At 39.6% G+C, this 10256-nt stretch overlaps 2 protein-coding genes across 17 annotated transcripts in view; one reads left to right on the forward strand and one right to left on the reverse strand.

The window, feature by feature from the left end:
• Positions 1-4880, forward strand: part of mark3 (MAP/microtubule affinity-regulating kinase 3) — a 65044-nt gene extending 60164 nt beyond the window's left edge. For 3 of the 16 annotated variants that reach the window (XM_015387784.1, XM_015387786.1, XM_015387787.1), the window contains 2 exons: positions 1483-1527; positions 3830-4129. In XM_015387784.1, coding sequence (XP_015243270.1) covers positions 1483-1527; positions 3830-3906 — 122 coding nt within the window. In that variant the 3' untranslated portion in view covers positions 3907-4129. Of the gene's footprint in view, positions 1-1482; positions 1528-3829 lie in introns of all 16 variants that reach the window. The other 13 variants (XR_001481602.1, XR_001481601.1, XM_015387775.1 and 10 more) reach the window with 8 other exon arrangements.
• Positions 4881-5804: 924 nt separating this feature from the next.
• On the reverse strand, positions 5805-9836 carry ckb (creatine kinase, brain). The gene is made up of 8 exons (XM_015387815.1): positions 9732-9836; positions 9245-9446; positions 8442-8596; positions 8228-8360; positions 7716-7887; positions 6490-6613; positions 6223-6412; positions 5805-6134 (listed from the first exon to the last, which is right to left on the reverse strand). Exons 2-8 carry the CDS (start codon positions 9435-9437, stop codon positions 5956-5958), a joined length of 1146 nt encoding a protein of 381 aa, XP_015243301.1. The 5' UTR covers positions 9438-9446; positions 9732-9836; the 3' UTR covers positions 5805-5955.
• Positions 9837-10256: the final 420 nt, after the last annotated feature.

Consider the following 10256-nt stretch of genomic DNA (forward strand, 5'->3'; position numbering starts at 1 on the left):
ACAAAGTATTTGTACTTCGTTACTTCCCATCTCTGGGTAAATGGCAGAGCTCAGTCTTAGAACACAGTGCTTTAATTCTACTTTCGGCTACTTTAGACGGCCAATTAAATGTAAAATAAAAGCAAATGCAGGTAATATGTTGGGAATCAAAAAGAGATTTGATCTTTAAGAAACGGGTGCAACGCAGTTTGTCCAAATTGGGTTGCCATATGTTGACGTCATAAGAAGGGGCGGGGCCCCGAGCAGATCAGGTTCCTACACCGGCCAAACTAAAGCGCCCTGTTCACCTCCAGCCTCTGTGCTTCCTCCGACCTCGTTTTACATCTCAGTCATACTGCAAACCATTAAGGTTGAATCTTACCATTGTCACTCTGATGAATGTTCTGGATCCTGGTAGCAGTAACCTGTCAGAGGCAGTTAATGTGAGAAATGGCTGAAGCATTGATTCTTTAACCAGCTGAGGTTCCTGGAGCATCATGACTAAATATCTCACAAAACATTAAAAAGAATAAGAACATTTAAGCATCTAAGGCGCATCAGTGAGAAAAACATTATATACACTCAGATCAATGTTTTTAAGCCGTTTTATTTATTATCGTGATTTTCTACTTAAAGTTAAAGCAAATATGACAATCAGACCAATAAAACACATTTGGTCTTTATAAAAACAGAAATCAAATGAATTAAAATCGCAGCTGTTTTTTTGTTTTATTTTTATCATTGACGTGTTAAAGTCTGTTGTCTTTTTAAAGTTATTCAATGAAAAGCTGCTCAAACTAAATGTACGGTAAAAAAAATGGAGCGGCAGTCTTTTCCTCCTTCCTGTGGATGAGATGTCGGAGCGTTTGTGTTCCGGGAGTTCAGCTTTAGTCACAGGAACAGAATGTTGTTGAACATTCGACTCGCTGACTGTGAACTTTGTGTTTCTGTGAGTGTTTGCTGTCTGCGAACCTGACGAGTTTCCCTCCACCAAAAAGTCTTCATCTGCTCGCCGACTTTTCCAATTCTTCCCAAATCTGCTACTTTTTACCCACGTTTAGAATAGTCGGCTCATTTTTAATCCCAATCCCGTTAAAATCCGGCGATAATCTGATCTTGTTGGAGAGATTTTAGCAGCTTCTCTGCCTTTACTTTCATCCCACCTGCTTGGTTGCTGCTGTTTTGGGTTGAAACATTTCTGCTGTGTTTTCTGTGTTTTCTTGGTTTGAGTTCAACAATCCTTACTTTCATTTCCCACCGATGTTAATGGAAGCCTGCTTTTCCATTTCTCTTTTTTTTTTTTTTTTTTTGTTTCCGGTGGTGGCTCACACCGTCCTCCACGTTCCTTCACTTTCTCTTCGCACCATTCACTGAAAATGTTTAAAAATGTTTTGGTTTTTTTGTTGAACACAATCCACATTTTTTTTTTCTTTTTTAATCTTTTGTCCCCCTGTCCACCGACTCTGCCATGCCTTCCTGTCCAATCTTCTCATGGCGTCTCAGAGTCTCATCCGAGTTTGAGAGAAACGGGAGACTTGAGGGCTCAAGGTGAGGATACCTGCCCCCCCCCTCTCCCGCTGCTTCCTGTGTATCTCCTGCTCTCTTTATGGGAGCGCAGGCCTCCGTCTGTCTGTCTGCAGCATCAGATCCAAGTTGCTTTACCTGGATGTGTGTTGGATTCCCTCTGACTGGCCTCGCTGAATGTCTGAATGTCTTGCAGCACCTTGTTATTAAAGCTGTGCCTCGGATTGAGTCGGCTGTGCTATCAATGCGTTTTGGTTGCATGGCTTCATAAATGTGCTGCTCTGTTAACGCTGCATGTCGGTCAAAAAATGTGAAGTTTACCAATAAATTAGCTGCAAGTCTTCCTCAAACGATCTATGAAAAACCCAGAAAACTATTGAGGACCGCTTAGATTTTTAAAATGGGAATAAAATCAGAAAAGGTTTGCATTTTTATAATTGTTGTAATTTAAGTTTTTACATTTTATATGTGAAATAGAGAATGTTTATACCTTTTATAAATCTTTATATAGAGTTTTCCTCCTCAAGCTTGTTATAGGTGGAAAAGATTCAGATTTAATTCCAAAAAAGTAAAAAAACAAAGCAATCCACTGGACTTTGTTTCCAAGTTTGAAGATGTTTCGCTTCCCATCCAGGAAGCTTTTTCAATTCAAAATGTCAGGAATAGCGTTGAGTTCGAGGCTTTATAGAGTAACCCATCAAAGCCTTGTTTTGGTTTAGAAAACATGCAAATTAAACTGGACAAACAGGTAAACCCCTTTGAAATGGGGGTCGTTTGGCCTCTTTGTTAGCCTGCAGGGTATGGGGCATTGCAGGCTAACAAAGAAGCCAAACGACCCCCATTCCAAAGGGGCGACCCAATTCGTCCAGTTTAATCTGCATGTTTTCTAAGCCAAATCAAGGCTTTGATGGGCTACTCTATAAAGCCTCGAACTCCTGGATGGGAAGCGAAACATCTTCAAACTTGGAAACAAAGTCCAGTGGATTGTTTTGTTTTTTCTTTTTTGGAATGACTATGACCTGGATGACTGGGAATAAATTTATTTTTAATTTATGTAGATTTTAATTATGTAGCACCACTCAAGATAAGAACAAGAGCTCTAAACCAACACAAGAGAAAATGTGTTAAACATTGAACTAATATTGGATATATAATCCAATAGTAGATTATAATAATATAATCCAAACAGGTGAGTCTGTTGAGTCTATTGGTCATGATGTGAGGGTTGAGTTTAGAATCTCATTTGAATTTTTTTGTAGTTCTTATACTGAGTTTTTCATTATTCTGCTTTGTCTCGTTTATCTTTAATATTTGGCTAATTTTAATATTCAAATGTCAGAAATAGCAGACAGGTGATCTTAAAGTTATGCACTGAAACTGCAACTGTCAACAGATTAAAAGTCAATATTTTATGCAACTGCATGATGGTCAAAAGTATTTTTTCTCAGTTATTGTGAGATTGAGCAATCAGAATATTAACTTTAATCTTACTGGCTGTAGTGAGCTTAATACATGATAAATACCTTCAGATATGGTTTGCATTTTTCTCATCTTTACTTCATTAAATGTTATGATATAGAATCTCAGTTAATGTGTTTAAAGGATGAGATAGAATCCAGTTAAAGGGCTAATAATTAATGTACCTTTCAGATTTAGATTTTAAGTAATCAGTTTTTTCTGAAAGGAAGAATGTTAACATCTCGAAGGCACGGAGCTAGAGCTTCAATCTGTGGAGGAAGCTAAAAATGGCAAGAGATGGATGCTGAAATGCTGCTGGAGTTATTTATTCATTACTGAGGAACAGTATTCAAAAATCAAAGTATTCCTTTGATTTGGTTATATTGTCATTTATGCTGTTATTTCCTATTTTAAACTAGTAATTTTATAAGTGGGTCAGTGTTTGAATAATTTTGGGCTTAACTGTCGGTGTTGGGATGTTTGTAGAGTAAAGCCAGCTGCAGTGATCTTCTGGGTTTTTCAAAGATGGCTTCAGTCTTTTCTTTTGCTTTTACTTCCCCTTTGTTTGGAAGTCAGACAAAATGTAGTAAAACTCTCACTAATTTAAAATTATATTTAAAAAAAAAAAGTGATTTAACTTTGCCTTAAACTTTAATAAGTTGTTCATAAGTGCAAACAGACACAAATCTTTATTTCCATGAAGTAAAAAACTTCACTACATTTTGTCAAGGTAAGGCTTTGTGCTGCAACCCGAATCTGACCCGACAGTAAACTGAGATGAAGAATCTCAGGTTCTGATTCAACGTTATAAAAGGCAAAAATGATCCTGTTAATCTAAGCAAACCTGTCCTTGTTTTTCTCCCAACAGTCGCCATGTACCTGGGGATCAAAAAGGGGAAATTAAAGACGGTAAACCCCGCTCCCTCAGATTCACTTGGAGTATGAGAACCACCAGCTCCATGGAGCCCTGCGACATCATGAGGGAGATTCGTAAGGTGCTCGACGCCAACAACTGCGACTACGAACAGCAAGAGAGTTTCCTGCTTCTTTGCGTCCATGGAGACGGGCAGGCTGAAAACCTGGTCCAGTGGGAGATGGAGGTCTGCAAGCTGCCACGTCTCTCCCTTAACGGCGTCCGCTTCAAAAGGATATCTGGGACATCAATCGCTTTTAAAAACATTGCTTCCAAAATTGCCAACGAGTTAAAACTATGAACAAAAGGACTTACGTATACATTAAAAATATATATTGAGGTATTTAAGCTGTACAATCATCCAAGTAGCAGTTTCCAAATGTCTCCTTTTTTAAACAAAACACAGTCTGTATTGAATATTATAATGTATAGATAAAGGCTTTTTGGCAATAATTACTGAATTATCTACTAATATCTGTTTTGACCGCTGGGGGTCGCCATTACCGAGTTAAATATGATTTGTCATGCTGTGAATGTGGAAAAAAAGAAGAAAAAAAAAAGCATTTCTGGTCTTATTTATTTCACCTTTTGTTTCTCATGGTTAAAGTATCCCTTTTTTTTTTTGTAAATACTGTATCTTGCTTTCCAGATGGCTTCACTGCAACACTTTTTTCTTTTGTATTTTGTTTAAAAATTAGAGATTATGGGTAGTCCGTGTTAACGCCCACATGGTTAAGGTTCACTCATGTCTCCATTAAAGCATCTGTCAACTTACGCAGTCTCATCGCTAGTGTTTGGACCAGAACCAGCAGACAAGTTTTAGTCATTTTTGTTTTAAGATGAGCACACCTTTAAATGAGTTTGATCCTCTGCTTTTAAACCGTACATCAAGTCAGATTATGCTTCAATTAAAAAGAAGCATAATCTGATGAAATTACTAGATATTTGGTCACCCTGTCTTCCCCTCTGGAGGAAGCTAAAGATAAGCCCTTAATGACTTGTAGCTCAATAGCTAAAGTATCAAATTAAAGGGTTAAGCAAATTTCATTCTAAGATTTTTTTTTTTTTTCAATCCTGTGTATAGAAACTCTTTTCCAATATGATTAACCTTTAACCTTGTTTTCTTTGGGGATGCATATCTTTCCTGTTAAAGAGCCTGAATGTGAATTTTATATTTGGATGGGATATAGTTTAGATCAAAAAGCTATTTATAAACTTGACTATCAAATCAAGATTTTCACTAAACGGCACCAAAACCTGAAGAATCTAGAAATTCCTAACAAGTTGCTCAACAGATCTTAAATCCTTTAAAAGTAAACTATGGTGAAAGCTACATCTGGAGAAAACAGGAAGCGTCCCAGATGTGGCCAACTACCACAATCTGTGCACCCAGAGGCTGGAAAATGCACAAAACATCTGAAGCAGAACACAATTATAGGATTAAGGCTAAAGAGTCATTTTAACAAAAGTCATGTTTAAAACCTGTTAAAGGAATCAGTCTGCAGGAAATCAGTGATTTTAAGAAAAAAAAAAAAATTTGTTTATCTGAGGGAGTGATTAGAAGTCCTTCACCTCCCCTTGAATCTCAGCCATGTTGATTGGTTGATGTTAAGGCAGCTTGTCTGCAGATTTATGGCCAAAGTTTTTAGTGTATCATTTGAGGCGTTAAAGAACTCTGGCCATTTGCAATAATCATAGTGACTTAATTTGACGTTTTCAGTTTGCAAACCAGAATCATTAACTTTCATGGAAATTATGGTTTTGTTTTAATATCTGAGGGATTTTGCTTTTAATTTCAGTCACGTTCATCCTCAGAAATGTTCCATAAAAGTTTTAATTCAAACATCCAGTAACTTTGGGACCCTTTCAGCTCAGGCAGATCTTCAGCGCTGTCAAAGTCTTTACGGTTAATAATTACAAATTCCTACTAGAACCAAACCATTTTTATTACATTTCAGATCTTAAATACAGATGTTCACACAGAAACATGAAGTGCAGTCAATCCTTCACTGGGTGGAGTTTAGAGGGACGGTAGGAACAAAATGGAGGGGGGTGGGGAGGGGACTGTGCTTTAGGCTGCTTTACTTCTGGGCAGGCATCAGGTCATCAATGGACTGGCCTTTCTCCAGCCTCTTCTCCATCTCCACCAGCAGTTTGATCCCATCAACCACCATCTGCACCAGCTCCACCTCAGAGAAGCCCAGTCTGTCCGCGTTGGAAATGTCGAAGATTCCGCCGACGGCAGCCGTGTCTACGCCACCTGAGAGGGGACAGATGTTAGTCTGATGTACTGTATGGGGGTGCACAGTAATATTAGTTTGTAAAGAACTGGGGGGTGGGGCTCTTACCAGTCCCACGTTTCTGAAGCCTCATTTTCTTTAGAACCTCCTCAAACTTGGCGTGTTTGCTCATGTTTGGCAGCTTCACGTGCACTCCTGCACGCAGACCAGTGCCCAGGTTGGAGGGGCAGGTCAGAATGTAACCCAGGTGTTCGTTCCACATGAATGCATGGCCCCTGTCTTTAAACAGAGCCTCGATCTGTGAACAGGGAGGAATTCATCATTTTTCCTGATAAAAAGCCATCTGAGGCGTCGGTTCTGAACTTTCCCACTGACCTTGGTGAGACCTGTGCAAAAGCGAGAGAACACTTCTTTCATATTGCCGCCTTTCTGCATAGAAATCACACGCAGATGGTCTTCCTCGTTCACCCACACAAGGAATGTCTTGTTATCGTTGTGCCTAAAGATAAACAGATCAGAAAAAAAAAGACAAATTTTAAAGAAAACATTAAACTCTGTAATAAATGGTAAAATATTAACTGAACTTGCAGCGTTGTCAGAATTCAAACATGGTACCTGCTGAATTAGTTTTGAATGATCAGTGCTATAACCGGTCAGCAATTTTATTGCTTTTACTAATAGACGATGGTGGCGTTATATGTGCAAATATCTAAACAATGTGAACCAGAGTTTGGATCATGTGAAGTACTGCTGATCCTTAAGCTGCGTAAAGATGACTGCATTATCTCCTTGACATCCATCAAATGATGCAAAAGCCTGTTAATCACCTTTTCATTCGGGTCAGGTGTGGAGGCAGTGAAACGCCTGAGGAGCAGGGCTAGACCCTCAAATCACAGCCTTTATCTGAATTCATAGTCAAAATAATGAGCAGCAGTGAAACTTATTTTTAAGATGATGATTTAGGATTTTACCAAAACAAGCAGTTCTTGGAACTGGTGTATTTCACTAAGCTTCAGCATCAGTTAGCCTCAGGGGCGGAAACCCCTGGCTGCGTTGTCAAAGATGCTTGCCAATGGAACAGGACAATTTACATTTAAAATAAAAAAAAGGAATTGTATCGTCTTATTTCAAGTGGATATTATCCAATTATCTTGTTTTAAGAGTAAAAGATCTCATTCCATTGGCAATTCATCCTATTTACCTACTCAAATTATGAGTGAATACACTTAATTTCAAAATGTTTTACTTAATTCTAGATTGTTTTTGCTGAGTAGCTGCCAAATGGCTAATGACACAGAGCATAAAACCGCTATATGGGCCGACATATGAGCTAACTATTGTGCTTTGATCGGTGGTAGGAATCAGTTAGAAATCATAGAACATGCTAGCTCCATGCAGAAAGCATCAAAGCTGAAATAACTCATAAAACCCTCATAGTGTCAGCATGACTGCAGACTACCACTGTGCAGTCTCTAGTGCCACTTTGATTTTAAACAATGAATAAATGAACCTGTTGCCTGCTGATCCAGGGGGCTTTAGCTGGATCTGATATCTGGCTGATTGCAGAGTTTACACACTGAAGGCGTAACAGGAAGGCTTACCAGATCCCTCTAGCATCTGGCCAGTCACGGGCCATTCCGGAGGCGAGCAGCAGGGGAGACACCGGCTTATCAAAAAGGAAGTGATCATCAATGAGCTGCTGCTGCTCCGCTTCAGTCATGTTCTTCAGGGCGAAGTATTTCCCCTTCAGGTCTCCACTCAGAGAGTCCAGAGCTGCCATTAGATTAGAAAAACATCCAAAATCAAATGAAACGATGGGCTCAGATTAGGGCTTATAAAATCAGATCTGTATACAAGTCTTCAAGCATATCAAAGGTTCATTCTTTTGTTTATTTTAAAGGTAAAAGGTTCTCATGTCACACCTAAAGTTATGAGGTGTTAATCTGGTCAGTGCATGTTCAAACTGCTCCCACTAGAGGGCAGTCCACTTTCAACATTAAATCTCAGCCAGTTCTACTGCAGTGAGCATTCCTGGATTCCTGTGTGTTTGACAGTGACTGCTTCCTCTATAGATTCATACCATCCTGACAATAAGATTCTCTCTCCAGTTTACCTTCAACAGAGAGCTTCTCCACAGCCCGCCTCTCTCCACGGCTGCAGTGTGGTGGCAGACAGAAGCCACGTATGCTCCGTCCTGTTCTGACTCGGGAACTCAGAACATAATTGGGGTCCAGGTCGTCACCACCCTGAGCAAACAGGCCACATCTGTTTAAATCAGTTGCACCCAGCAAATCCATTTTTCACATTGAGCAGCAGCTCTGAAGTACCTTCAGGTTCTCTGGGTTGAGATCAGTCTTGTGCTTGTCTGTGGGTTTGTATCCTCCATGTCTGTGCTCAATCACAGGGTCCAGCAGCTCTTTGAACACCTCATATGTCTCCTCATCCCCAGCCACACAGCCCACAGTCATAATAAAAGGGTGACCTAAAGATAAAGGATGCACAAATATATATATATATAAAAAATACAGTATAAAAGGTTCTATTGTGTCCAACTAAAAGTGTTTGATCAGTCCTAAGGGTTCAACTGTTACTGTACCAGGATTATCAACCCCTGTCTGAATGACACCATCAATGGTGAAGCCGTTTGGCGTCATCCTTCCTCTCAGCCGCTTGTACATTTCCAGATTCAACACCTTAGCCATGAAGTTGTTGTGTTTACTGAGATCTGGAAAGTCCTCCTCAGCTGTTGACCGTTTCTGGGTCAACCTGGTCATTTTGACAGAGCTAAACAGAAACAGGATCTACAGATAAGGGCAGCCTTTCTACACTATGGAGATCTAAGTCTTACACAGGGTGACATAATTTGCCTATAAGCAGCTGGAATCTACAAACAGCTGCTTTTCATAAATTGTAACATCTGTTTGGCATTTGCTGTAATGAATAAGTGTTATGGAATTATGCATGCAATCAATGGAAGATGGCAGCTAGGATTAAATGGCACACCATTGGCTCTACGTTATCTCACTGAGGTCACAGTCCAAGAACTGGTGATAATGCTCCCTGCAGGGGGCACACAGCACCGCCAATTAACCTCGATAGGCACAGAAATGTTTTAAATAGATTGGTTTACCTGGGTTATCAACGCCAGTCTGAATGACATCATCCAGAGTAAATCCACTGGGCGTCTCTTTGCTCCTGAGCTGCTCGTAGATGGCAGGAGTCAGGACCTTTGCCATGTGATTGTTGTGTTTACTGAGGTCCGGGTATTCCTGCTCGGAGGAATATTTCAGCTTCATCTTGTTGTGCGTGTTTCCGAAAGGCATGGCTTTTCCCTGGGCGGGTGATGGAGGGGAGAGGCGGTGAAGAGCAGCGACACAGACCGGCTCAAGTTTACAGCTCAAGGCTAGACTAGGATGGGTTTTCCTTCAATCACATCCAAATATGTGCAGTTTAACATATGATTCCACATCCTGATTATTACAACTACTTTTTTACATTAACCGCATAACAAACAATTTTACAAATATTCAAAGTATGCGGCGCTCTGAGATTCCTTATAAAGAGATAAGACAAGTTTATCCTTGGTTTTAGAAATAAAATCAAACGGATTCTCCTACCTGTTGTGTTTGGACTTGGATGCTACTGCTATTATTATTATTAGTTGACAGTAAGATCCCTATGGTTCTGACTGAAGAGCAAAGACAACAGCAGCGACCTCCCAGCAGCTCTCCGAGCAGCCTGACTGCAGATGGAAATTTATAGATGACCATCTCTGCTCCTATTGGCTACTGCTGCTGGTCCATTCATTGGAGGCGTCAATTTCACTTTCACTTCCGGTCCTCCCGATTCACAATTTCTATAACAATCGGCTTTTTAAAATGTACATGGGGAATATATTATCGCTAGTATACGGGAGAGGATTAGGGCCACTGAAAAAATTAAAAAAGTGAACAGATTTTTTTTAATTTTATTTCATTATAATATGAGAAAAAGTCAGAATTCTGATTTTAATCTCAAAATATTGACTTTTTTTTCTCAGAATTCTGACTTTTGTTTCTCAGAATTCTGACTTTTGTTTCTCAGAATTCTGGGATTAAAGTCAGAATTCCAAGAAAAAAGTCTGAATTCTGAGATTAAAGTCA

The sequence above is a fragment of the Cyprinodon variegatus genome, unplaced genomic scaffold (genome assembly GCF_000732505.1).
Source record: "Cyprinodon variegatus isolate N-32 unplaced genomic scaffold, C_variegatus-1.0 Scaffold403, whole genome shotgun sequence".
NCBI classification, from domain to species: Eukaryota; Metazoa; Chordata; class Actinopteri; order Cyprinodontiformes; family Cyprinodontidae; genus Cyprinodon; species Cyprinodon variegatus.

Coding starts and splice junctions, on each gene's coding strand:
- ckb (XM_015387815.1), bottom strand. CDS start 9,437: ATGCCTTTCGGAAACACGCACAACAAGATGAAGCTGAAATATTCCTCC. Junction 8,597..9,244: donor GACTGGCGTTGATAACCCAG/GTAAACCAATCT, acceptor CTTTATCTTTAG/GTCACCCTTTTATTATGACT. Junction 8,361..8,441: donor TCAACCCAGAGAACCTGAAG/GTACTTCAGAGC, acceptor CTGTTTGCTCAG/GGTGGTGACGACCTGGACCC.